At 45.5% G+C, this 27,440-nt stretch overlaps 1 protein-coding gene across 1 annotated transcript in view; it reads left to right on the forward strand.

The window, feature by feature from the left end:
* Positions 1 to 27,440, forward strand: part of LOC135509409 (unconventional myosin-IXb-like) — an 82,566-nt gene that overhangs the window by 48,305 nt on the left and 6,821 nt on the right. Inside the window, 28 exon segments of the mRNA XM_064930053.1 lie at positions 553 to 674; positions 939 to 1,080; positions 1,466 to 1,655; positions 4,291 to 4,369; positions 5,279 to 5,365; positions 7,260 to 7,299; positions 7,545 to 7,667; positions 7,899 to 7,979; positions 8,143 to 8,253; positions 8,536 to 8,658; positions 8,778 to 8,927; positions 9,788 to 9,945; positions 10,065 to 10,352; positions 11,907 to 12,086; positions 13,884 to 13,926; positions 16,476 to 16,582; positions 16,699 to 16,802; positions 17,000 to 17,178; positions 17,771 to 17,878; positions 18,196 to 18,369; positions 18,630 to 18,665; positions 18,952 to 19,063; positions 19,904 to 19,977; positions 23,102 to 23,294; positions 23,403 to 23,531; positions 23,780 to 23,885; positions 25,747 to 25,878; positions 26,140 to 26,263. Of these exon segments, the coding sequence (XP_064786125.1) occupies positions 553 to 674; positions 939 to 1,080; positions 1,466 to 1,655; positions 4,291 to 4,369; positions 5,279 to 5,365; positions 7,260 to 7,299; positions 7,545 to 7,667; positions 7,899 to 7,979; positions 8,143 to 8,253; positions 8,536 to 8,658; positions 8,778 to 8,927; positions 9,788 to 9,945; positions 10,065 to 10,352; positions 11,907 to 12,086; positions 13,884 to 13,926; positions 16,476 to 16,582; positions 16,699 to 16,802; positions 17,000 to 17,178; positions 17,771 to 17,878; positions 18,196 to 18,369; positions 18,630 to 18,665; positions 18,952 to 19,063; positions 19,904 to 19,977; positions 23,102 to 23,294; positions 23,403 to 23,531; positions 23,780 to 23,885; positions 25,747 to 25,878; positions 26,140 to 26,263 (3,495 nt within the window).

Raw genomic sequence — 27,440 nt, forward strand, 5'->3', positions numbered from 1 at the left:
CCATCCACCCATCCATCCCTTCAGTCATCCATCCACCCATCCATCCCTTCAGTCATCCATCCACCCATCCAGTCATCCATCCATCCATCCACCCATCCATCCACCCATCCATCCCTTCAGTCATCCATCCACCCATCCAGTCATCCATCCATCCACCCATCCACCCATCATCCCTTCTGTCATCCATCCACCCATCCATCCCTTCAGTCATCCATCCATCCACCCATCCATCCCCTCAGTCATCCATCCACCCATCCATCCCCTCAGTCATCCATCCACCCATCCATCCCCTCAGTCATCCATCCACCCAACCATCCCTTCAGTCATCCATCCACCCATCCATCCCTTCAGTCATCCATTCCTTCACTCATCCATCCACCCATCCATCCCTTCAGTCATCCCTTCAGTCATCCATCCACCCATCCATCCCTTCAGTCATCCATCCACCCATCCATCCCTTCAGTCATCCATCCACCCATCCATCCAGCCATCCATCCATCCATCCCTTCAGTCATCCATCCACCCATTAATTTGTTCATCCATGTATTCCAGGAGGAGTACCAGGCAGAAGGGATCAGCTGGAGTCCCATTGACTACAAAGACAACCTGGGCTGTATCCAACTAATCAGCCAGAAACCCACTGGACTGTTCCACATATTGGATGAGGAGAGCAAGTAGGTCTAGAAGGAGGGCCCAGAGTTTTATAAGTCAGGTCACATGGTTGTATCTCAATAGGCTGTAGTTACATCCTCTCCTTGTTTTAAACCTTTATCAGCACTGATCTAGAGGAAGTGGACAGGTGAAAAGAAGCTTACTGGTTTGGCTTCCTGTCTATCTTTTTACCAACCTAGGTATTTACAGTTCAGTGTTGAGTAGAGATTCATTTAACAGTCTGTCCACTGTCCTCTCTCTCCCTCTCTCTCTCTCCATGTCCTCAGTCTCTCCCAGTCCACAGACAACACCCTGTTGGAGAAGTTCAAGCAGCGGCATCATGATAACCCGTACTTTGTCCCCACCGCGGTGATGGAACCAGCCTTCATCATACAACACTTTACTGGGACCATCAAGTACCAGATTAAGGTAGGGATATAAACCAAGGATGTACATATACTGTACGTAAACATGAATATTTATGTCATGTAGTACAGCTCTGTCTACACGTGACACTGCCAGCTGCCCTTCTCTTAACCCCCCTCTCTCTCTCTCTCTCTCTCTCTCTCTCCTCCCCTCTTTCTCTCTCCTCCCCTCTTTCTCCTCCCCTCTTTCTCTCTCCTCCCCTCTTTCTCTCTCTCTCTCTCTCTCTCTCTCTTTTCTCCTCCCCTCTTTCTCTCTCTCTCTTTTCCCCTCCCCTCTTTCTCCTCTCTCTCCCCTCTTCCCCCTCCTCTCTCCTCCCCTCTTCCCCCTCCCCTCTTCCCCCCTCCCCCTCTCTCTTCATTTCTCCTCTTCCTCTCCTCCTCTCTATCAGGATTTCCGGGAGAAGAACACGGACCACATGCGTCCGGAGATCGTGTCGTTACTACGCAGCAGTCAGCGGGCGTTCATGCGTCAGCTGATCGGGTCAGATCCTGTGGCCTTTTTCCGATGGGGAATCCTCCGATCCACCATACACATCATAGCAGTCTTCAAGGAGGCTGGGCGCCGCCGTGCAGCCGCTGGTACACTACTTTTTAAGGACATGTACCCTCTCTCCTGTCTCCTGTCCAATCAGAGCTTTTCAGGGCTTTTCTTCATGACATGAACCAAGCCAGGGAAAAGTCTGGGCCATATTCATTAGTGTATAAGTAGCCTGTAATTGGCCAACAGTTTCTTTTTCCTCGTCAGGTTGAGATGTGACTTGCCACACTAACGTATGGAGATGATGATGATGATGATGATGAGGATGGTTAACATGATGATGGTGATGATGGTGATGGTTAACATGATGATGAGGATGGTTAACATGATGATGAGGATGGTTAACATGATGATGAGGATGATGGTTAACATGTTGAGGATGATTGTTAACATGATGATGAGGATGGTTAACATGATGATGAGGATGGTTAACATGATGATGAGGATGATGGTTAACATGTTGAGGATGATTGTTAACATGATGATGAGGATGATGGTTAACATGATGATGAGGATGGTTGACATGATGATGAGGATGATGGTTGACATGTTGAGGATGATGGTTAACATGATGAGGATGATGGTTAACATGAGGATGATGGTTAACATGATGATGAGGATGATGGTTAACATGATGATGAGGATGATGGTTAACATGATGATGAGGATGATGGTTAACATGATGATGAGGATGGTTGACATGATGAGGATGATGGTTAACATGAGGATGATGGTTAACATGATGATGGTGATGGTTAACATGTTGAGGATGATGGTTAACATGTTGAGGATGATGGTTAACATGTTGAGGATGATGGTTAACATGATGATGATGAGGATGATGGTTAACATGATGAGGATGATGGTTAACATGATGAGGATGATGGTGATGGTTAACATGATGATGGTGATGGTTAACATGATGATGAGGATGGTTAACATGTTGAGGATGATGGTTAACATGATGATGATGAGGATGATGGTTAACATGATGATGATGAGGATGATGGTTAACATGATGATGATGAGGATGATGGTTAACATGATGATGAGGATGATGGTACCATGCTGAGGATGATGGTTAACATGATGAGGATGATGGTTAACATGATGAGGATGATGGTTAACATGATGAGGATGATGGTTAACATGATGATGATGAGGATGATGGTTGACATGATGATGATGAGGATGATGGTTAACATGATGATGATGATGGTTAACATGTTGAGGATGATGGTTAACATGTTGAGGATGATGGTTAACATGTTGAGGATGATGGTTAACATGTTGAGGATGATGGTTAACATGATGAGGATGATGGTTAACATGATGATGAGGATGATGGTTAACATGATGATGAGGATGATGGTTAACATTTTGAGGATGATGGTTAACATGTTGAGGATGATGGTTAACATGTTGAGGATGGTGGTTAACATGTTGAGGATGATGGTTAACATGATGAGGATGATGGTTAACGAGGATGATGGTTAACATGATGATGAGGATGATGGTTAACATGATGATGAGGATGATGGTACCATGATGATGAGGATGATGGTACCATGATGATGAGGATGATGGTACCATGATGAGGATGATGGTACCATGATGAGGATGAGGATGATGGTTAACATGATGAGGATGAGGATGATGGTTAACATGATGAGGATGATGGTTAACATGATGAGGATGATGGTTAACATGATGAGGATGATGGTACCATGATGAGGATGATGGTTAACATGATGAGGATGATGGTTAACATGATGAGGATGATGGTTAACATGATGAGGATGATGGTTAACATGATGATGATGATGGTTAACATGATGATGATGAGGATGATGGTTAACATGATGATGATGAGGATGATGGTTAACATGATGATGATGAGGATGATGGTGATGGTTAACATGATGATGGTGATGGTTAACATGATGATGAGGAAGGTTAACATGTTGAGGATGATGGTTAACATGATGAGGATGATGGTTAACATGATGATGATGAGGATGATGGTTAACATGATGATGATGAGGATGATGGTTAACATGATGATGATGAGGATGATGGTTAACATGATGATGAGGATGATGGTACCATGCTGAGGATGATGGTTAACATGATGAGGATGATGGTTAACATGATGAGGATGATGGTTAACATGATGATGATGAGGATGATGGTTAACATGATGATGATGATGGTTAACATGTTGAGGATGATGGTTAACATGTTGAGGATGATGGTTAACATGATGAGGATGATGGTTAACATGATGATGAGGATGATGGTTAACATGATGATGAGGATGATGGTACCATGATGAGGATGAGGATGATGGTTAACATGATGAGGATGAGAATGATGGTTAACATGATGAGGATGATGGTTAACATGATGAGGATGATGGTTAACATGATGAGGATGATGGTTAACATGATGAGGATGATGGTTAACATGATGAGGATGATGGTTAACATGATGAGGATGATGGTTAACATGATGATGATGGTTAGCATGATGATGAGGATGATGGTTAGCATGATGATGAGGATGATGGTTAACATGATGATGAGGATGATGGTTAACGATGATGAGGATGATGGTTAACATGATGATGAGGATGATGGTTAACATGGAGAGGCCTCTGTTCTGTGTACTCCTCAGCTCTGTTGAAACCCACCTCCTCTCGCATTACAGGGGAACTGAAGAGGAGACCCATCTTGGCTCTACAGAGACTGGCCAGGTAGGAGAGAGTTACCAGTACCCCCGGGTGGTAGGAGAGAGTTACCAGTTACCCCCGGGTGGTAGGAGAGAGTTACCAGTTACCCCCGGGTGGTAGGAGAGAGTTACCAGTTACCCCCGGGTGGTAGGAGAGAGTTACCAGTTACCCCCGGGTGGAGGGAGAGAGTTACCAGGTACCCCCGGGTGGTGGGAGAGACTTACCAGGTACCCCAGTGTGGTGGGAGAGACTTACCAGGTACCCCAGGGTGGTGGGAGAGACTTACCAGGTACCCCAGGGTGGTGGGAGAGACTTACCAGGTACCCCAGGGTGGTGGGAGAGACTTACCAGGTACCCCAGGGTGGTGGGAGAGACTTACCAGGTACCCCAGGGTGGTGGGAGAGACTTACCAGGTACCCCAGGGTGGTGGGAGAGACTTACCAGGTACCCCAGGGTGGTGGGAGAGACTTACCAGGTACCCCAGGGTGGTGGGAGAGACTTACCACGTACCCCAGGGTGGTGGGAGAGACTTACCAGGTACCCCAGGGTGGTGGGAGAGACTTACCAGGTACCCCAGGGTGGTGGGAGAGACTTACCAGGTACCCCAGGGTGGTGGGAGAGACTTACCAGGTACCCCAGGGTGGTGGGAGAGACTTACCAGGTACCCCAGGGTGGTGGGAGAGACTTACCAGGTACCCCAGGGTGGTGGGAGAGACTTACCACGTACCCCAGGGTGGTGGGAGAGACTTACCAGGTACCCCAGGGTGGAGGGAGAGACTTACCACGTACCCCAGGGTGGAGGGAGAGACTTACCACGTACCCCAGGGATGGCTAATCCTATCCACAGAGGACTGGTGTGGATGCAGGCTTCTGTTCCAGCCGAACAATAACACACCTGATTCAACTAAACTAATCCTTCTTCTCCATCCACAGCTCCCGGCTGGACTTCTCATTCGACCGGTCTGATGACCACCCTCTGGAGGTGTTAGAGGACATATTCGTCAGCTATGAGAACAGGAAGTAAGTGGGAATGGTGTGAATGCAGGACGCAGGTTGTTGAGGGAATGTTACATACTGTACTGCGTACATTTTGAACTTCAGTATTTTCAAAAAGAACCCTGCTGAAAGCGAGTCTGCTGTAACCAAGTCTATCATTGTCCAGGCGTAAATATAGTTGCCTTCAGAAAGTCATCACACCCCTTGACGTTTTTCTACATTGTATTTTTACAAAGTGGAAAATGGATTTAACTGTTATTGTTTTGATGATCTACACAAAAATACTCTGTAATGTCAAAGTGGAGGAACAAAAAATAAAAAATAAATGTCTAATATCTTGATTTAGATAAGTGTTCAACCCCCTGAGTTAATACATGTTAGAATCACCGTTGGTGTCGATTAGAGCTGTGAGTGTTTATGGGTAGGTCTCTGAGAGTGATTAGAGCTGTGAGTGTTTATGGGTAGGTATTTGAGAGTGATTAGAGCTGTGAGTGTTTCTGGGTAGGTCTCTGAGAGTGATTAGAGTTGTGAGTGTTTCTGGGTAGGACTCTGAGAGTGATTAGAGCTGTGAGTGTTTCTGGGTAGGACTCTGAGAGTGATTAGAGCTGAGGCTTTCTGGGTAAGTCCCTGAGCACTTTCCACATCTGGATTGTGCAACATTTGCCCATTTATTATGTTCACAATTTTTCAAGCTGAACCAGGTTTTCCTCTAGGATTTTGCCTGCGCTTAACTTCATTCCGTTTATTTTTTATCCTGAAAAACTCCCCAGTCTTTAACGATTACAAGCATAACATGATGCAGCCACAACTATGCTTGAAAATATGAAGTTGTGGTACTCAGCAATGTGTTGTATTGGATTTGGCCAAAACATAACACTTTGTATTCAGGACAAATAGTTTATTATTTTGCTTTGCAGTATGACTTTACTGCCTTGTTGTAAACAGGATGCATGTTTTAGAATATTTTGATTCTGTACAGGCTAACTTCTTTTCACTCTATCATTTAGGTTAGTATTGTGGAGTAACTACAATGTTGTTGATGCATCCTCAGGTTTCTCCTATCACAGCCATTAAATCAAATCAAATTTATTTATATAGCCCTTCGTACATCAGCTGATATCTCAAAGTGCTGTACAGAAACCCAGCCTAAAATCCAAACACTTTTAAAGTCACCATTGGTGAAATCCCTGAACAGTTTCCTTCCTCTCCGGCAACTGAGTTATGAAGAACGCCTGTATCTTTGTAGTGACTGGGTGTATTGATACACCACCCAAGGTGTAATTAATAACTTCACCATGCTCAAAGGGATAATCAATGTCGGCCTCTTTTAAAAAAAAAAGTATATATATTCTTTGAGGCACTGAAAAACCTCCCTGGTCTTTGTGGTTGAATCTGTGTTTGAAATTCACTACTCGACTGACAGCACCTTAAAGATAATTGCATGTGTGGGGGTACAGAGATGAGGTAGGCATTCAAAATTATTATGTGACTTGTTATTATTATTTTTTATTATTATTTTTTATTGTTATTATTATTTGTTATTATTATTGTTGTTGTTATTATTATGCAAATGTTTACTGCTGAACTTATTTAGGCTTGCCATCACAAAGGCGTTGAATACTTATTAACTCAAGACATTTCACCTTTTCATTTTTATTTCTTTTTAAATTTGTAATCATTTCTATAAACATAATTCCACTTTAACATTATGGTGTATGTGTGTGTGTGTTGTGTGGCCAGTGACGACAAAACAATCTAAATGTAATCCATTTTAAATTCAGGCTGTCACACAACAAAAGGTGTAGAAACTCCAGGGCTGAGAATACTTTCTGAAACCACTGTAATCACTGGTCCTTGTCCTCCATCTTTGGCTGTGAAACACAGTTTACCTCCATCTCTCTGTCTTCTCTCCACATAGAAAGACCAAAGGCAGCAAGCGCAAACAGCTCATTCCCAAGGTAATGTATTAGTAGTGGACATTATCAAAAAGGGATCTATGGGTTTATATTACTGCACTTTTACCTGGGGCCAGGAGTCCTTCCTGGTATGGTTCATGTAGACAGGAAAACCTCATGGCCTTGTCTGTAACCATATTACAACACTATGTCATTGCAGTGCAGGTGTGATTTGATTTGATTCATTTGATTCAAATCAAAGCTTTATTTATTTTTGGATTGGTTGATTGACGTGTGTTGTTTCACAGAATCTGATGAACTCCCGGTCCCTGAAGCACATAGTGGGTCTGACGCGCCACGACCTCACCCCCAGCTCTCTGCTCCACCCACACCCGAGGAAGCAACCGTCCAGCATCAGCGCTCAGTTCCAGGTCTGCTTCCCCAACACAGACACGCAGGCACACACACACACACACACACACACACACACACACACACACACACACACACACACACACACACCTACCAGCCTGATCAGAATAGAGTAGCGTTGTGTGTGTGTATCACTTCAAATCTATTAAAGATCACTAATGGGAGCAGCAAACAGCGAGTGGTGCCTCCGTTAACTCAGCTGTCTGGCGTGATGCAATGTTGTTCTGCAGGCGTCTCTCAATCAGCTGCTGGAGACTGTGGGGAGAGCAGAGCCTTTCTTCATCCACTGCATTCGGTCCAATGCCGAGAAGGTAGGATCACATGTGTGCTCTGTACGTAGGACGATAGTGTTTTACACATTGATCATTTGGCAGACACTGATATCCAGAGAGACCTCCGGTCAGTTTTGAGGACAGAATTTGTATCACTTTAATGCATTTACTGATGTAACTGTGTGTGTGTGTTCCTTTATAGAAGGAGATGCTGTTTGACGACGCTCTAGTTTTACAGCAGATGAGGTCCACGGGCGTGTTGGAGACTGTACGCATCAGGAAGTCTGGCTACAATGCCAAGTTCACCTTTAAGGTAGGATACACCTTCAGCGCTGTACAAATGACTGAGCAAATGTCTAAATCTGACCTAATACATATGAAAGGTACCGAACCACTAAATGAGCACAGATACTAAGCCATCAGATCTCTCATGCTGCTACCGTTCTCTAAAACAAAACTTTTTGAGGTTTTGAAAGCTGGATATAAGAGTGTGGATAAAAAAGGCAAACCCTGATTGTCTAAAAGGTAATGCTTATTGAGTCATGTTGATAAGAGATGGCCATATTAGATGCAGTGATTGATGGTGTTTATGTAGGAGTTCCTAGAGAGGTTTAAGGTGTTGCTGCCTAAAGAAGCCACCTCGGCACCGAAGGACATAGCTAACCTGCTACAGAAGATGGGCCTGGGACAGAGCACATACCAGATTGGGAAAACTAAGGTAACACTTATTGGCCCCATATAAAAACATCATAACACTAATACTAAATAAATGCATTTTATTTGTTATAGCACTTTTTCAAGAACGTCCAGTGTAAATGTCTTCATCCCCTCCCCCAGGTGTTCCTAAAGGAGAGGGAGAGGCAGCATCTGCAGGACACCCTGAACAAGGAAGTGATGCGTCACATCGTCATCCTCCAGCGCTGGTTTAGGGCTTGTCTGATCAGGAGACACTTCCTCTGCAAGAAAGATGCTGCCATCAGAATACAGGTTGGTACCTATATGGTAGAGACATGATCATTCATGTAGCTATGGAAACCATGATCATACTGGTAGCTATGGAAACCATTGTCATACAGGTTGCTATAGCAGAGACCATGATCATTCATGTAGCTATGGAAACCATGATCATACTGGTAGCTATGGAAACCATTGTCATATAGGTAACTATGGCAGAGACCGTGATCATTCATGTAGCTATGGAAACCATGATCATACATGTAGCTACGGAAACCATGATCATACAGGTAGCTATGGTAGAAACCATGGTCATACAGGTAGCTATGGTAGAAACCATGGTCATACATGTAGCTATGGAAACCATGGTCATACAGGTAGCTATGGTAGAAACCATGATCATACAGGTAGCTATGGTAGAAACCATGATCATACAGGTAGCTATGGTAGAAAACATGATCATACAGGTAGCTATGGTAGAAACCATGATCATACAGGTAGCTATGGTAGAAACCATGATCATACAGGTAGCTATGGTAGAAACCATGATAATACAGGTAGCTATGGTAGAAACCATGATAATACAGGTAGCTATGGTAGAAACCATGATCATACAGGTAGCTATGGTAGAAACCATGATCATACAGGTAGCTATGGTAGAAACCATGATCATACAGGTAGCTATTGCTTTAAACCACAACAATGTGTACAGGGCCTATCCCAGGTCTAGTAAAATAGTATTGTATTTGAGAGCGCTGTATGATAAATTCTCCCTGGGTTGTGTCCCTGTGTGATAGGGTAAGATTCATGTTTTTTGTACAATGGTGCAGCTATTGTGTCCTAGCTGAATTTCCCTACAGAGACAATAAAATTGATCTCATCTTCTCCTCTAGCGATGTTGGCTGGCGTTCCGAGCGGACAACAGATGCCTTGCGGCCACAGTGATCCAGGCGGCATGGAGAGGTTCTCAGGAGAGGACAGACTACTTGAGAATGAGGAACAGCGTCAAGAAAATGCAGGCACTGATCAGGAACAAACAAGGACCAGACAGGTACTAAGACTTTATGTATTTGTCTAACTTACTAATGGACAATAAAAGTTGAAGAACTTTAAACTTCAGGGCCCTGAGTTTTTTAACTTACCAGGACAAATGTCTGGCCCTACTTCTAGCACTAAGGCTGAGGGAGAGAAGCCCGCCACGCCTCCCCAGCTCCCTCCCAAAACGCAGTCCAAGCATCAGTACCAAACCCAGCACCAGAGAAACCTGGAGAGGACGGAGCTGAGGAGGAGGCAGCACAGTGAGGAACACAGTCCCAACAGAAGCCCCGAGACAGGCCCAGAAGTCAATGGACAGAAGGCCTCCCAGAGGAACACAGAGACGGAGAAGAGAGAGGGAAGAGGCTCTCCACCTCCCCTCAACAGACCTCTCTCCTTCCCGCTAGACGCCAAGGCTGGCAGGTACTGTATGTTACACTCCCATTCCTCACCTCTCTCCCGCTCACCCCGTTCCTCACCTCTCTCCCGCTCACTCCCGTTCCTCACCTCTCTCCCGCTCACTCCCGTTCCTCACCTCTCTCCCGCTCACTCCCGTTCCTCACCTCTCTCCCGCTCACTCCCGTTCCTCACCTCTCTCCCGCTCACTCCCGTTCCTCACCCTCTCCCGCTCACTCCCGTTCCTCACCTCTCTCCCGCTCACTCCCGTTCCTCACCTCTCTCCCGCTCACTCCCGTTCCTCACCCTCTCCCGCTCACCCCCGTTCCTCACCCTCTCCCGCTCACCCCCGTTCCTCACCTCTCTCCCGCTCACGCCGTTCCTCACCTCTCTCCCGCTCACCCCGTTCCTCACCTCTCTCCCGCTCACTCCCGTTCCTCACCTCTCTCCCGCTCACTCCCGTTCCTCACCTCTCCCGCTCACCCCCCGTTCCTCACCTCTCTCCCGCTCACTCCCGTTCCTCACCTCTCTCCCGCTCACGCCGTTCCTCACCTCTCTCCCGCTCACGCCGTTCCTCACCTCTCTCCCGCTCACCCCGTTCCTCACCACTCTCCCGCTCACTCCCGTTCCTCACCTCTCTCCCGCTCACTCCCGTTCCTCACCTCTCTCCCGCTCACCCCCGTTCCTCACCTCTCTCCCGCTCACCGCCGTTCCTCACCTCTCTCCCGCTCACCGCCGTTCCTCACCTCTCTCCCGCTCACCCCGTTCCTCACCTCTCTCCCGCTCACTCCCGTTCCTCACCTCTCTCCCGCTCACCCCCGTTCCTCACCTCCCTCCCGCTCACTCCCGTTCCTCACCTCTCTCCCGCTCACTCCCGTTCCTCACCTCTCTCCCGCTCACCCCGTTCCTCACCACTTACCTCTCCACTGTGGTAGCTGATGTGTGGTGAGCTTTCAGGCACTAGCATTCTTACTTTAATACCAACGCACCTGTAGCATACACTATTTGGCATGAAGGATATTTTAAGAGTGCAGACAGCCACTCATCATTTCTCGAGCTTTAAGGCACAAAATGGCTGCCATGGCATCATTCAGGTGGGTGTCGGCTACTTATTGGTAGAGGATGAGTGAGCTCTAATCCCCACCACCAATACAATGTAAAGAGCTTTGATCACCTGCTGGAAAAGTGGTATATAATACATTATATTATTACACAATGTAAACTGAATGCTGATTGGCTGACAGCCATGGTATATCAGACCGTATACCACGGGTATGACAAAACATGTCTTTTTACTGTTCTAATTACGTTGGTAACCAGTTTACAATAGCAGTAAGGCACCTCAGGGGTTTGTGGTATATCACCAATATACCATGGCACTCCGTGTTGTGTCGCGCTAAGATCGGCCCTTAGCCGTGGTATATTGGCCATATACCACACCCTCTTGGGCCTTACTGCTTAAATGTAAAGAGCTTTGAGCACCTGCCGGAAAAGTGGTATAAAAAATGTATTATTATACAATGTAAAGTGCTTTGCTAGGTGGAAAAGCAGTGTAAAAATCGATCTGATGTTTTTTAACAGGGATGGAGAGGGGGAGTCAACCAGCCCCTCCCATCACACAGGCTCACTGAAGGGCTGCTCCACCTTGGAGGACAGTAAGGAGCGTGCTGAGGGATGGAATGTGAGCAGGAGGGAGGGAGGACACCAGGAAGACTCCCGCGCTGAGGTCCAGCGACCCAGGAATATGGAGGGGTTGCTGTGGTATGTCATGTTACGATAATGATATGTCATGTTACGATAATGATATGTCATGTTACGATAATGATATGTCATGTTACGATAATGATATGTCATGTTACGATAATGATATGTCATGTTACGATAATGATATGTCATGTTACGATAATGATATGTCATGATACCACAATGATATGTCATGATACCACAATGATATGTCATGATACCACAATGATATGTCATGATACGACAATGATATGTCTTGATACGACAATGATATGTCTTGATACGACAATGATATGTCTTGATACGACAATGATATGTCTTGATACGGCAATGATATGGCATGTTACGATGATGCTATGTCATGTTACGATGATGCTATGTCATGTTACGATAATGCTATGTCATGTTACGATAATGATGTTATGATAATGATATGTCATGTTATGATAATGATATGATATGTTATGATAATTATATGTCATGTTGCGATAATGATATGTCATGTTGCGATAATGATATGGTAATGATATGTCACGATAATGATATGTCATGTTATGATAATGATATGGTAATGATATGTCATGTTATGATAATGATATGTCCAGTGGTGTAGTGGAAAGAGTAAACGTGATTTACATACTTAAAAAAAAAAGTTTACCCAGCTTTTGCGGAAATAGTCTTTGCCAGTACAGCAAGCAGTGCTTTATTCACTGCGATCAGCTTTTACCCACCTGTTTTCTTACCACTACGTCACTGGTTATGTCATGTCTTCGTATTTCTCTTAACTCTACCTGTTAGGACCTTTTCAATGTCCTCTTGATATGATCTTGAATAAGTAGCCAGATATACTCTCATTGGCCAGTTTATTAGGTACACCCAACTAGTACCGGGTCGGACCCCCTTTCTGACTCCAGAACAGTCTGAATTCTTTAGGGAATGGAAATGTTGCTCAATTGGTATCAAGGAACCTAACATGTGCCATGGAAACTTTTCCCACACCATTACACCACCAGCCTGTACCGTTGACACCAGGCAGGATGTGGTCATGGACTGCTGCTTACTCCAAATCCTGACTCTGCCATCAGCATGACTCAACAGGAACTGGGATTCATCGGACCGGGCAATGTTTTTCCACTCCTCAATTGTCCATTGGTGGTGTTTCTGTGCCCACTGGAGCAGCTTCTTCTTGTTTTTAGCTGATAGGAGTGGAACCTGATGTGGTCATCTGCTGCAAATAGCCAATCCGTGACAAGGACCGACAAATTGTGTGTTCCGAGATGCCGTTCTGCTCACCACTGTTATACTGCGACGTTGTTTGTCTGTTTGTGGCCCTTCTGTTAGCTTGAACGATTCTTGCCATTCTCTTTCGACCTCTCATCAACGAGCTGTTTTCACCCACAGGACTGCTGCTGATTGGATGGTTTTTGTTTGTCGCACCATTCTTGGTAAACCCTAGACACTGTCGTGCGTGAAAAGCCCAGGAGGCCAGACGTTTCAGAGATACTGGAACCGGCGCTCCTGGCACCGACAATCATACCATGCTCACTGACTCTTAGGTCACTCGTTTTGCCTATCCTAACATTCAAATTGAACAGTAACTGAAGGCTTCTATGCCTGTCTACGGCTTTATATAGCAAGCCACGGCCACGTGACTCACTGCCTGTAGGAGCGAACCATTTTCGTGAATGAGTGGTGTACCTAATAAACTGGCCACTGAGTTCCCCCATTCTCTGATTGTATCTTTCATCAATATATTCTAGATATTTCTGGAATTCTAACAGAGTTTACAGTTCACATTTCTCTCTGAAAACTCAGGAATTCTGGGTCGGTGTCAGACAGCTCTCCCATCGCTACTGAGGTACTGTTTTCTCATTCCGAGGTACTGTTTTCTCATTCCGGGTTACTGTTTTCTCATTCCGGGTTACTGTTTTCTCATTCCGGGTTACTGTTTTCTCATTCCGGGTTACTGTTTTCTCATTCCGGGTTACTGTTTTCTCATTCCGTTTTCTCATACTGTCATAACTCTACTCACTATTACATCATTACATGTCACATCTCTGCATATCACATATCACAAAAATGTAGGACCAAACACACATCACGACAAAAGACACCACAACACTGTGTAAAGAGAGACACCACAACACTGCGTAGAGGCACCACAACATGGCATATCACATCTCTACGACTCACATCTCTAGATGTCACGTCTCTACGACTCACATCTCTACAACTCACATCTAGATGTCATGTCTCTACGACTCACATCTCCAGATGTCACGTCTCTACGACTCACATCTTTACGACTCACGTCTCTAGATGTCACGTCCCTACGACTCACATCTCTACGACTCACATCTCTAGATGTCACGTCTCTACGACTCACATCTCTACGACTCACGTCTCTACGACTCACATCCCTATGACTCACATCTCTAGATGTCACATCTCTACGACTCGCGTCTCTAAATGGCACGTCTCTACGACTCACATCTCTACGACTCACATCTCTAGATGTCACATCTCTAGATGTCACATCTCTACGACTCACATCTCTGACTCACATCCCTACGACTCACGTCTCTGACTCACATCTCTAGATGTCACGTCTCTAGATGTCACGTCTCTGACTCACATCCCTACGACTCACGTCTCTAGATGTCACGTCTCTACGACTCACATCTCTAGATGTCACGTCTCTAGATGTCATGTCTCTGACTCACATCACTACGACTCACATCTCTATATGTCACGTCTCTACGACTCACATCTGACTCACATCTTTACGACTCACGTCTCTAGATGTCACGTCTCTGACTCACGTCTCTACGACTCACATCTCTAGATGTCACATCCCTACGACTCACATCTCTACGACTCACATCTCTAGATGTCACGTCTCTACGACTCACGTCTCTACGACTCACGTCTCTAGATATCACGTCTCTACGACTCACATCTCTAGATGTCACGTCTCTACGACTCACGTCTCTACGACTCACGTCTCTACAACTCGCATCTCTAGATGTCACACCTACACAGGGAGCTAAGATGCTACGTGAAGGGCTACTGTATGTGAAGTGTTATGTCTAAACATGCTACTGATGTTGACACACCCTTGGATGGATAGAACCCACTCTTCAGCTGGTCAGTAGGATGGATAGAACCCACTCTTCAGCTGGTCAGTAGGATGGATAGAACCCACTCTTCAGCTGGTCAGTAGGATGGATAGAACCCACTCTTCAGCTGGTCTGTAGGATGGATAGAACCCACTCTTCAGCTGGTCTGTAGGATGGATAGAACCCACTCTTCAGCTGGTCTGTAGGATGGATAGAACCCACTCTTCAGCTGGTCAGTAGGATGGATAGAACCCACTCTTCAGCTGGTCAGTAGGATGGATAGAACCCACTCTTCAGCTGGTCAGTAGGATGGATAGAACCCACTCTTCAGCTGGTCTGTAGGATGGATAGAACCCACTCTTCAGCTGGTCAGTAGGATGGATAGAACCCACTCTTCAGCTGGTCAGTAGGATGGATAGAACCCACTCTTCAGCTGGTCAGTAGGATGGATAGAACCCACTCTTCAGCTGGTCAGTAGGATGGATAGAACCCACTCTTCAGCTGGTCAGTAGGATGGATAGAACCCACTCTTCAGCTTGTCACAATGTTGAGGAGAGACAGAGCTCTCTGTAGGGAGAAGGAAGGGGGAGGTGAGACAGAGCTCTCTGTTGGGAGAAGGATGGGGAGGAGAGAGAGATAGCGCTCTCTTTAGGGAGAAGGAAGGTGGAGGAGAGACAGCGCTCTCTGTAGGGGGAGGAGAGACAGAGCTCTCTGTAGGGAGAAGGAAGGGGGAGGAGAGACAGAGCTCTCTGTAGGGAGAAGGAGAGACTGAGAGCTCTCTGTAGGGAGAAGGAAGGGGTAGGAGAGACTGAGAGCTCTCTGTAGGGAGAAGGATAGACAGAGCTTTCTGTAGGGAGAAGGAGAGACAGAGCTTTCTGTAGGGAGAAGGAGAGACAGAGCTCTCTGTAGGGAGAAGGAGAGACAGAGCTTTCTGTAGGGAGAAGGAAGGGGGAGGAGAGACTGTATTGTGCTAAGGATCTGGTGGTTGTTGCCGTGCCTGGGATGTATGTGCTACTACTACCCCTACAGCCGCTGGGGAAAAGGGGATGATCTGAAAACTAACTTCTCTGCTCTTAAAGTGATAGTGCAACATTTTTGCACTAAAACCCAGTTTCAACTGATCCTTGACAAAATGTTGCACTGTCCCTTTTAATAGTTTCCTTTCTAGGCACCAACACTCCCCACGTGTTACCTGTTAATAACGACCCACCTGATTGGCCCCCAGCATGGTTGTGTTGTCTCATGTCATACAATCTCAGATGTTCAGTAATTTTGTTTTATCTCTCAGTTTCCAAAATGTTCTGATATGTCCACGGACGGGGCTAGTTTCAGCCTCCCAGATGAGAGCATAACCCGCGGAGACTCCAGCCAATCCCAGCCGACCACTCCTGATAGGTAAAGGCCATTCAGCCAACTAGAACACAGGAGTTATTGTCCATATTTTGACTGGATATGATGCGGTATGTCATTATTTTTGTCATGGTTACATGTTAACCCTTTGTGTTCCACAGGCTCGGCATCTTCAGTAAGTTTCGGAGGAAACGTCCGACTCGAAACTCACAGACAAATGCGTACGGGATGGTGACCAATGAGAATGCACCATCTGGGAAAGGAGGTACTATAATCCCACCCCCTACAGGAAACTGCTCGCTGTGTTGTCTACCTTTTAGACTGTGCTATGATGAAAACTATTTTAGTGCCTTTCACATCCTGTCTCTCCTCTACTACCATCTAGTGACCAATGGTATAATCTCAACCAAACGTCCTCTCTCTATCTGTCTAAACACACACGTATCCTTACCTTACCTATAGCCACCTCTACCTCCTCCCTGTACACTGGGCGCCGTGGTAACAACAGTGAAGGGCGTGGTAACACTACCATCAGGATCAGCCGAGCCACGCGGGTCTCCGAGCAGTGGAATGCTTCTCTGGAACGGGAGATCACCGACACTGATGAGCTCCGACACCTGGATGAGTTCCTGGGGAACCAGGTGGGATACCTGTCTGGCACTCACCTGTCATCACCTCAGCTTCAGGATTGTTTCCGGTTTATTACGATCTCTAGCCTGGTGTTAGATCTATTTGTGTTGACTTGCTAAGTCATTTTCAAGCACCACAAACTGATCTGGGTCCAGGCTACCAAACTGATCTGGGTCCAGGCTACCAAAATTATCTGGGTCCAGGCTACCAACGCCTTAGTCTTCAGAGGGTCTTTCATGAGCAGGTTTTGACTGCCTAACTTGCTCAGTCACTCATTCTCTCTCTCTCTGCGTCTCGTCTGTCTCTCTGTCTGTCTGTGTCTCGGTCTGTCTGTCTCTCACTCTTTCGGTCTGTCTCACTCTTTCGGTCTGTCTCACTCTTTCGGTCTGTCTCTCACTCTTTCGGTCTGTCTGTCTGTCTCTCACTCTGTCTCTGTCACTCAGTCACTCATTCGCTCGGTCTGTCTCTCATACTGGTGCAGTGCATCTTTGCCGATTTGTTACCAGTTACACGTCTTATTGCAGAGGATTTTAAAGTTGAATCCAGGCTATTTTGAATAGTAGACTACTACTATGAAATAATGTACCTTCCTATACCGCCCAGGTAAACGAGCTGAGGACCAGGGTAAAGGAGCTGTCAGCCACAGAGATGATCTTCCTTACAGCCACCATGCAGTTCAGAGAGACCATAAAGGGCATGTACTCTGTCTTGGTGAGTTTACTTCCTGACCTTGGCACTAGAAGAGATATGGAGCTTTAGGTTTGTTCATAATTAAGTATGCATGGAATACTATTCAAGCTTAGAAGACTGTCTTGAAAGAGCGATGAAGCCAAATCAACAGTATATATAGAGCTTGACTAGGGCCAGGAGTACACACACGGTAAGAGATTTATAAAGCACTAATTCTTTTTATTCTGAGCGTTTATTTTTTTAGCACAGCACTGGTGTGAACATATGGGATGTGCTGTATATCCTATCACCCCCACACCCTTCATTAACCCGGTCCTCTACCCTCCCCTGGTCAACAGAAGCCCCACATCAGCTATAAGGTCCTGATGACGGGCTACCGCAACTGTGTGTCCAGTCATGCTGGAGCCAAGCAGCTGACCGTGGTCAGCCTGGTGGTCAACCTGTTCCAGTCCATCCTCGACGGCTTCATACGGGGAGAGATCAAACGAGAGGGGTTTGGGCTACCGGTCAAGGTAGTTCTGAGTTAGACACAGGCACTCACACGCAGATACTGTATACACGCATGCAGGTACACAGACATGTTACGGACACAGTATCTTTGGGTTTGACCTACAGTATCTTTGACTTTATCTTTGACTCTTTTTGAATGCTCCAGAGCAGCAGTACACATAGTTTTGAGAAGTGTAAAACCATCAGTTGAAGGTGTCATTTTAAGAGGTTCGGAGGTTCGGAGATGTATTGCACGCCTGATCGTCTTTTCTATTTGTTGCAGACCGTGAACAAGCCAAAGACGAAAAAGAAAAAATGTGTAAGTTAACTCATCACTAATTTGAATTGTCTCATTATCTCATCACTAACTTGAATTGTCTCATTATCTCATCACTAACTTGAATTGGCTCATTATCTCATCACTAAGTTGAATTGGCTCATTATCTCATCATTAAGTTGAATTGGCTCGTTGCGACCAACACTAAGTTGAATTGGCTCGTTGCGACCAACACTAAGTTGAATCTCAGAATATCACTGTCACAACCCAGGTCAATGCAACCCAGGTCAATGGTTCGGCTTGAATGATGTGTGTTGTGTGTTTCCAGCTCGACAGCCCTTTAGGTCACATGTTTAGTACGTACCAGGTCAACATCAGGCAGTCCTGTGACCTGTGTGGTTTCTACATCTGGGTTATGGAGAAGGCCTACATGTGCAGCGGTGAGTAGCTAGCAATCTGTTGTTCACCATTAGAATTTGAATATAGAAGAGAACATTTGAAAAGAGAATTAGAATATAGAAGAGAACATTAGAACATATAATTAAATTTCAGAAGATAACATTTAAAAGAGAATTAGAATGCAGAAGAGAACATTAGAACATATAATTAGATTTCAGAAGAGAATATTTAAAAGAGAATTAGAATATAGAAGAGAACATTTGAACATATGATTAGATTATAGAAGAGAATATTAGAACTGAGAATTAGAATATAGAAGAGAGCATTTGAACATGTAATTAGAATATAGAAGACAACATTAGAACTGAGAATTAGAATATAGAAGAGAACATTTGAACATATGATTAGAATATAGAAGAGAACATTTGAACATATAATTAGAATATAGAAGAGAACATTAGAACTGAGAATTATAATATAGAAGAGAACATTTGAACATGTAATTAGAATATAGAAGAGAGCATTTGAACATGTAATTAGAATATAGAAGACAACATTTGAACATATGATTAGAATATAGAAGAGAACATTAGAACTGAGAATTATAATATAGAAGAGAACATTTGAACATATAATTAGAATATAGAAGAGAACATTTGAACATATGATTAGAATATAGAAGAGAACATTTGAACATATAATTAGAATATAGAAGAGAACATTTGAACATATGATTAGAATATAGAAGAGAACATTTGAACATATTATTAGAATATAGAAGAGAACATTTGAACAGAGAATTAGAATATAGAAGAGAACATTTGTACAGAATTTAGACGAGATCTTATCATTGTGTTATTTTCTCCTCTTCTTTTGTTTAGCTTGCAAATTGATATGTCACAAGAAATGCCTTTCCAAAATCATCACTGACTGCTCAACTCGATGTGCCAGGCTGGTGAGCAGTTTGTCAAGTAATGTTTGTCAAGTTCACCAAGTTAAGTCTAATAACATTTTATTTGTCAGTCACATGCGCCGAATACAACAGGTGTAGGTCGACCTTACAGTGAAATGCTTACTTACGAGTCCCTAACCAACAATGCAGTTTTAAAAAATATGGATAAAAATAAGAAATACCAGTAACAAGTAATTAAAGAGCAGCAGTAAAATAACAATAGCGAGACTCTATACAAGGGGGGCACAGGTACGGACGGGGTCATTGTGCAGGGGCACCGGTTAGTTGAGGTAATATGTACATGTGAGACAGGGGGCGGGCAATGCAAATAGTCTGGGTAGCCATTTGATTAGATGTTCCGGAGTCTTATGGCTTGGGGGTAGAAGCTGTTTAGAAGCCTCTTGGACCTAGACTTGACGCTCCGGTACTGCTTGCCGTGTGGTAGCAGAGAACTTTTTATGACTAGGGTGGCTGGAGTCTTTGACAATTGCTAGGGCCTTCCTCTGACACCGCCTGGTATAGAGATCCTGGATGACAGGAAGCTTGGCCCCAGTGATGTACTGGGCCGTTCGCACTACCCACTGTAGTGCCTTGCGGTCGGAGCAGTTGTCATACCAGGCAGTGATGCAACCAGGCAGGATGCTCTCGATGGTGCAGCTGTAGAACCTTTTGAGGATCTGAGGACCCATGCTAAGTCTTTTCAGTCTCCTGAGGGGAAATAGGTTTTGTCGTGCCCTCTTCACGACTGTCATTGGTGTGCTTGGACCATATTAGTTTGTTGGTGATGTGGACACCAAGGAACTTGAAGCTCTCAACCTGCAGCCCCGTCGATGAGAATGGGGGCGTACTTGGTCCTCTTTTTCCTGTAGTCCACAATCATCTCCTTTGTCTTGATCACGTTGAGGGAGAGGTTGTTGTCCTGGCACCACACAACCAGGTCTCTGACCTCCTCCCTATAGGCTGTCTGATCGTTGTCGGTGATCAGGCCTAACGCTGTTGTGTCATCGGCAAACTTAATGATGGTGTTGGAGTCATGCCTGGCCGTGCAGTCATGAATGAACAAGGAGTACAGGAGGGGACTGAGCACGCACGCCTAAGGGGTCCATGTGTTTAGGATCAGCATAGCGGATGTGTTGTTACCTGCCCTTACCACCTGGGGGCGGTCTGTCAGGAAGTCCAGGATCCAATTGCAGAGGGAGGTATTTAGTCCCAGGGTCCTTAGCTTATCGATGAGCTTTGAGAGCACTATGGTGTTGAATGCTGAGCTGTAGTCAATGAATAGCATTCTCACATAGGTGTTCCTTTTGTCCTGGTGGGAAAGTGCAGTGTTTAGTGCAATAGAGATTGCATCATCTGTAGATCTGTTGGGGTGGTATGCAAATTGGAGTGGGTCTAGGGTTTCTGGGATAATGGTGTTGATGTGCGCTATGACCAGCCTTTCAAAGCACTTCATTGCTACAGACGTAAGTGCTACGGGTCAGTAGTAATTGGGCACAGGCATTATGGTGGTCTGCTTAAAACATGTTGATATTACAGACTTGGACAGGGAGAGGTTGATAATGTCAGTGCATGCTCACAGTACATGTCCTGGTAATCCGTCTGGCCCTGCGGCCTTGTGAATGTTGACCTGTTTAAAGGTCTTACTCACTTTGGCTGCAGAGAGCGTGATCACAGTCTTCCCGGAACAGCTGGTGCTCTCATGCATGTTTCAGTGTTATTTGCCTCAAAGCGCATAGCATAGAAATTATTTAGCTCATCTGGTATGCTCGTGTCACTGGACAGCTCTCGGCTGTGCTTCCCATTGTAGTCTGTAATGGTTTGCAAGCCCTGCCACATCCATTGAGCAGCAGAGCCGGTGTAGTAGGATTCGATCTCAGTCCTGTATTGACGCTTTGCCTGTTTGATGGTTCATCGAAGGGCCGTGCAGATTTCATGAATGATTAGAGTACAGGAGGGGACTGAAAGCATGCACCCTTTAGCTCAGTGTGAATGTTGCCTGTAATCCATGGCTTTGGTTGGGATAGCATACGTACGGTCACTGTGGGGACCTCATCAATGCACTTATTGATGGAGGGCGAGGGAGTGCTTTCTGTCTGTGTGTGGAGTGAAGGTGGTCCAGAGTTGTTTTCCTTCCAATGGCACATTTAACATGCTGATTAGAAATGTGGTAAAACAGATTTAAGTTTCCCTGCATTAAAGTCTCTGGCTACTAGGAGCGCCGCCTCAGGGTGAGCGTTTTCTTGTTTGCTTGTTTGCTCATTCAATGCTGTCTTAGTGCCAGTCTCTGACTGTGGTGGTATGTAAAACAGCTATGAAAAATACAAATAACTCTCTCGGTAGATAGTGTGGTCTATAGCTTATCGTGAGATACTCTACCTCAAGCGAGCAATAGCTTGAGAATTCCTTAGATATCGTGCACCAGCTGTTATTTACAAAAATACATAGTCTGCCGCCCCTTGTCTTATCAGACGCCGCTGGTCTATCCTGCCGATACAGCGTATAAGCCAGCTGTATGTTGATAGTGTCCCAGCCTGCCAGTACAGCGTGTAACCAGCCAGCTGTATGTTGATAGTGTCGTCGTTCCACCACAACTCCGTGAAGCATAAGATAGTACAGTTTTGAATGTCCCGTTGGTAGTTTAATCTTGCATGTAGGTCATCTATTTTATTCTCCAAAGATTGTACGTTTGCTCGCAGAGTGGAAGGAAGTGAGGGTTTATTCGATCGCCTACGAATTCTCAGAAGGCAGCCCGCTCTCTGGCCCCTTTTTCTCCACCTCCTCTTCACGCAAATCACGGGGATCTGGGCCTGTTCCCGAGAATGCAGTATATTGTTCGCCTCGGGCTCAACAGACTCGTTAAAGGGAAAAAAGGATTCTGCCAGTCCGTGTTGAGTATTCGTAGTCCTGATGTCCAGAAGTCACTTTCGGTCATGAGAGACTAGCGGCAACATTATGTACAAAATAAGTTTAAAAATAAATAAAAATAAACTAACAAAAAGCACAATCTGTTGGGGACACGTAAATGTCTGCATTCTTTTCCGGCTCCATTTTTAACTCCATTTTAACAAGTAAAGTTAACTTAGTGAAGTAAAGTTTGTCAAGACTATTGATTAATCCTGTGTGTTAGGACGATGGAGAACCTGGCTGTCTGCACTTTGGGGTGCAGGTGTGTGTACTGACCAGTAAGACCTACCCGATCCCCATGGTACTTCTGATGATGCTGGAGCATGTTGAGATGAATGGCCTGTACACAGAGGGCCTCTACCGTAAATCTGGTTCTGCCTCGCACGCCAGGGAATTACACCAACTACTGGAGACAAGTAAGTTAATTTTTTCCAGAAAACATTATTTTCCTATTGAATGTATTATGTGGGAACCATCTGCCTAGACACTGGTGTCAGAACTCTTTTTTGTTTTTGTTTTGTCAGACCCTGAGACGGCGACTCTGGAGAACTATTCCATCCACACGGTGACTGGCTTGGTGAAACGCTGGTTCAGAGAGCTGCCTGACCCCCTCCTGACTTACCGCCTCTACAAGGACTTCCTGCACGCCGTTGGTGAGTCTGTCTCATGGGTCCTGTTCAGAATGTCACAGCATGTACAGAGTTGACAGTGAAATCCATTTCAAATACTTGCGTGCTTCATTTAGCCTGGCCACTTGGCAAGAATTGACCCAATGGCATAGTCCCAAAAGTGCAAAAATCTGCAGACCCCCGCCCACCCTGCACACCAGGCAGTCAAGCTAAATTAAGCGAACCTCAAGTACTTGAAATAACTATATTTGACATTGTGACATTTCATGTGCAGATGCCAGAGCAATCTGAGCGGCTTCGTGCGGTCTACCAGAAACTGGACGAGCTTCCCTCCGCTAACTTCAAAACACTGGAGAGATTGGTCTTTCACCTGGTCAGGTAGGTTATACCCCCCTTTCACCTGGTCAGGTAGGTTATACCCCCCTTTCACCTGGTCAGGTAGGTTATACCCCCCTTTCACCTGGTCAGGTAGGTTATACCCCCCTTTCACCTGGTCAGGTAGGTTATACCCCCCTTTCACCTGGTCAGGTAGGTTATACCCCCCTTTCACCTGGTCAGGTAGGTTATACCCCCTTTCACCTGGTCAGGTAGGTTATACCCCCTTTCACCTGGTCAGGTAGGTTATACCCCCTTTCACCTGGTCAGGTAGGTTATACCCCCTTTCACCTGGTCAGGTAGGTTATACCCCCTTTCACCTGGTCAGGTAGGTTATACCCCCTTTCACCTGGTCAGGTAGGTTATACCCCCTTTCACCTGGTCAGGTAGGTTATACCCCCTTTCACCTGGTCAGGTAGGTTATACCCCCCTTTCACCTGGTCAGGTAGGTTATACCCCCCTTTCACCTGGTCAGGTAGGTTATACCCCCTTTCACCTGGTCAGGTAGGTTATACCCCCTTTCACCTGGTCAGGTAGGTTATACCCCCTTTCACCTGGTCAGGTAGGTTATACCCCCTTTCACCTGGTCAGGTAGGTTATACCCCCCTTTCACCTGGTCAGGTAGGTTTTTCCCCCCTTTCACCTGGTCAGGTAAGTTATACCCCCCTTTCACCTGGTCAGATAAGTTATACCCTCCTTTCACCTGGTCAGGTAGGTTATACCCCCCTTTCACCTGGTCAGGTAAGTTATACCCCCCTTTCACCTGGTCAGGTAAGTTATACCCTCCTTTCACCTGGTCAGGTAGGTTTTTCCCCCCTTTCACCTGGTCAGGTAGGTTTGGGGTGGCAGGTAGTCTAGGGGTTAGAGCGTTAGGTCAGTAACCGAAAGGTTGCTGGATCAAATCCCATAGCTGACAAGATAAAACTCTGTTGTTCTGCCCTTGAACAAGGCAGTTAACCAACTTTTCCCAGGTAGGCCGTCATTGTAAATAAGAATTTGTTCTTAATTGACTTGCCTAGTTAAATAAAATAAAACATTAAAAAAAACGTTCATCTGGTCAGGTAGGTTATATAACCCCCTTTCATCTGGTCAGGTAGGTTATATACCCCCCTTTCATCTGGTCAGGTAGATTATATACCCCCCCTTTCATCTGGTCAGGTAGATTATATAACCCCCCTTTCATCTGGTCAGGTAGGTTATATAACCCCCCTTTCATCTGGTCAGGTAGGTTATATACCCCCCCTTTCATCTGGTCAGGTAGGTTATATACCCCCTTTCATCTGGTCAGGTAGGTTATATAACCCCCCTTTCATCTGGTCAGGTAGGTTATATAACCCCCCTTTCATCTGGTCAGGTAGGTTATATACCCCCCTTTCATCTGGTCAGGTAGGTTATATACCCCCCCTTTCATCTGGTCAGGTAGGTTATATAAACCCCCTTTCATCTGGTTATATACCCCCCCTTTCATCTGGTAGGTTATATAACCCCCCTTTCATCTGGTCAGGTAGGTTATATAACCCCCCTTTCATCTGGTCAGGTAGGTTATATACCCCCCCTTTCATCTGGTCAGGTAGGTTATATAACCCCCCCTTTTTACCTGTTCAGATATGTTATATAACCCCCTTTCTGTTTTTCACTCTTTCACACGTGTATTCATGTTGACTGATGTTTGTAAATCACCATCTATCCCACTCGGCTTGAACTTAGGTCCCTGAGTTTTCCCTAATCACGTGACCTGACCAAGGAAAACTCAGGGCCCCCGGCTTTTGCCACAGGTCATTTATAACCCTGTTGTTAGGACGATAATAGACGTGCTGTGTCAGATCCTGATGGAGTTTTTATTTATTTATTTTACTTCCTCCAGAGTGGCAAAGGAGGAAGAACACAACAGGATGTCAGCAAACTCCCTGGCCATAGTGTTTGCCCCCTGCATCCTGCGATCCCAAGACACCACTGACCCCTTCCTAGTCATGAAGGACGTCTCCAAGACAACCACGTGAGTCTACATAGGGAAACGTTTACATACGCACATCCAATGTCTTTGAGCAGGTATTAGATATCACAAAAATATGTTCAGCAAACGTTAAGAGAGAGTACACAATGGAATACAGTATATGCTATTTCCCAGTTTAGGGTTAAATGTATGTACATACATTATCTCTCAAGGTAGGAAGCAGTCGGTCCTTAGTAAGCATTCTGTGATTTATTTTTGTTGTTGTAAGAAGCCCTAACCCCTGACGTTTGCTCTCTCCCCCAGGTGTGTGGAGATCCTGATCTCAGAACAGTTCAGACGGTACACTGAGAAGATGAAGGATATCACCGAGCTGGAATACGCTGAGGCCCTGGCCGTCAACCAGCTCAAACTCAAGAGACGGAACACTGTAAGGACAGTGAGCTTACACCGTACTCCATACTGTTGTCACGAAGTTGGAAGCACAGAATCGTCTATAATGTCACTGTATGCTGTAGTGTTAAGATTTCCCTTCACTGGAACTAAGGGGCCGAGCCCGAACCATTAAAAACAGCCCCAGACCATTATTCCTCCTCCACCAAACTTTACAGTTGGTATTATGCATTGGGGCAGGTAGCATCCTCCTGGCATCCGCCAAACCCAGATTTGTCTGTCGCACTGCCAGATGGTTGGGGCGGCAGGGTAGCCTAGTGGTTAGAGCGTTGGACTAGTAAGCGAAAGGTTGCAAGTTCGAATCCCCGAGCTGACAAGGTACAAATCTGTCGTTCTGCCCCTGAACAGGCAGTTAACCCACTGTTCCTAGGCCGTCATTGAAAATAAGAATTTGTTCTTAACTGACTTGCCTAGTAAAATAAAGGCGTGATTCATCACTCCAGAGAACGCATTTCCACTGCTCCAGCGTTCCAATAGCGGCAAGCTTTACACCCCTCCAGATGATGTTTGGCATTGCACATGATGATCTTAGGCTTGTGTGCGGCTGCTCGGCCATGGAAGCCTATTTCAGGAAGCTTCCGACGAACAGTTCTTGTGCTGACGTTGCTTCCAGAGGCAAATGGAACTCGGTATTGAGCACCCAGTGGTCCCGTTCTGTGAGCTTGTTGCGGCCTACCACTTTGCAGCTGAGCCGTTGTTGCTCCTAGACATTTCCAATTCCCAATAACAGCACTTACAGTTAACCGGGGCAGCTCTAGCAGGGCAGACATTTTAAGAACTGACTTGTTGGAAAGGTGGCACCCTATGACGGTGCCACGTTGATGCCATGTCACTAAGCTCTTCAGTGAGGCCATTCTATTGCCAATATTTTTCTGAGGAGATTTTATGGCTGTGTGTTCGATTTTACACGCCTGTCGGCAACGGGTGTGGCTGACGTAGCCAAATCCACTAATTTGAAAGGGTGTCCACATACATTTGGCCATGTAGTGTATCAATTCTGATTACCCTTTAATGCTCTACTGTGAATATAAACTTGATATACTGAGAATATCTGTGAATCACTGTGGGAAGTTCCATCATTCCTAGTGAGAATGTCACTTTGGGAATGTCCCGGTTCCCTAAAGCGGTTTGTGTTCCTGTCTCTGGTGCATTGA

The sequence above is a fragment of the Oncorhynchus masou genome, chromosome 3, assembly GCF_036934945.1.
Source record: "Oncorhynchus masou masou isolate Uvic2021 chromosome 3, UVic_Omas_1.1, whole genome shotgun sequence".
In the NCBI taxonomy this organism is placed as follows: Eukaryota; Metazoa; Chordata; class Actinopteri; order Salmoniformes; family Salmonidae; genus Oncorhynchus; species Oncorhynchus masou.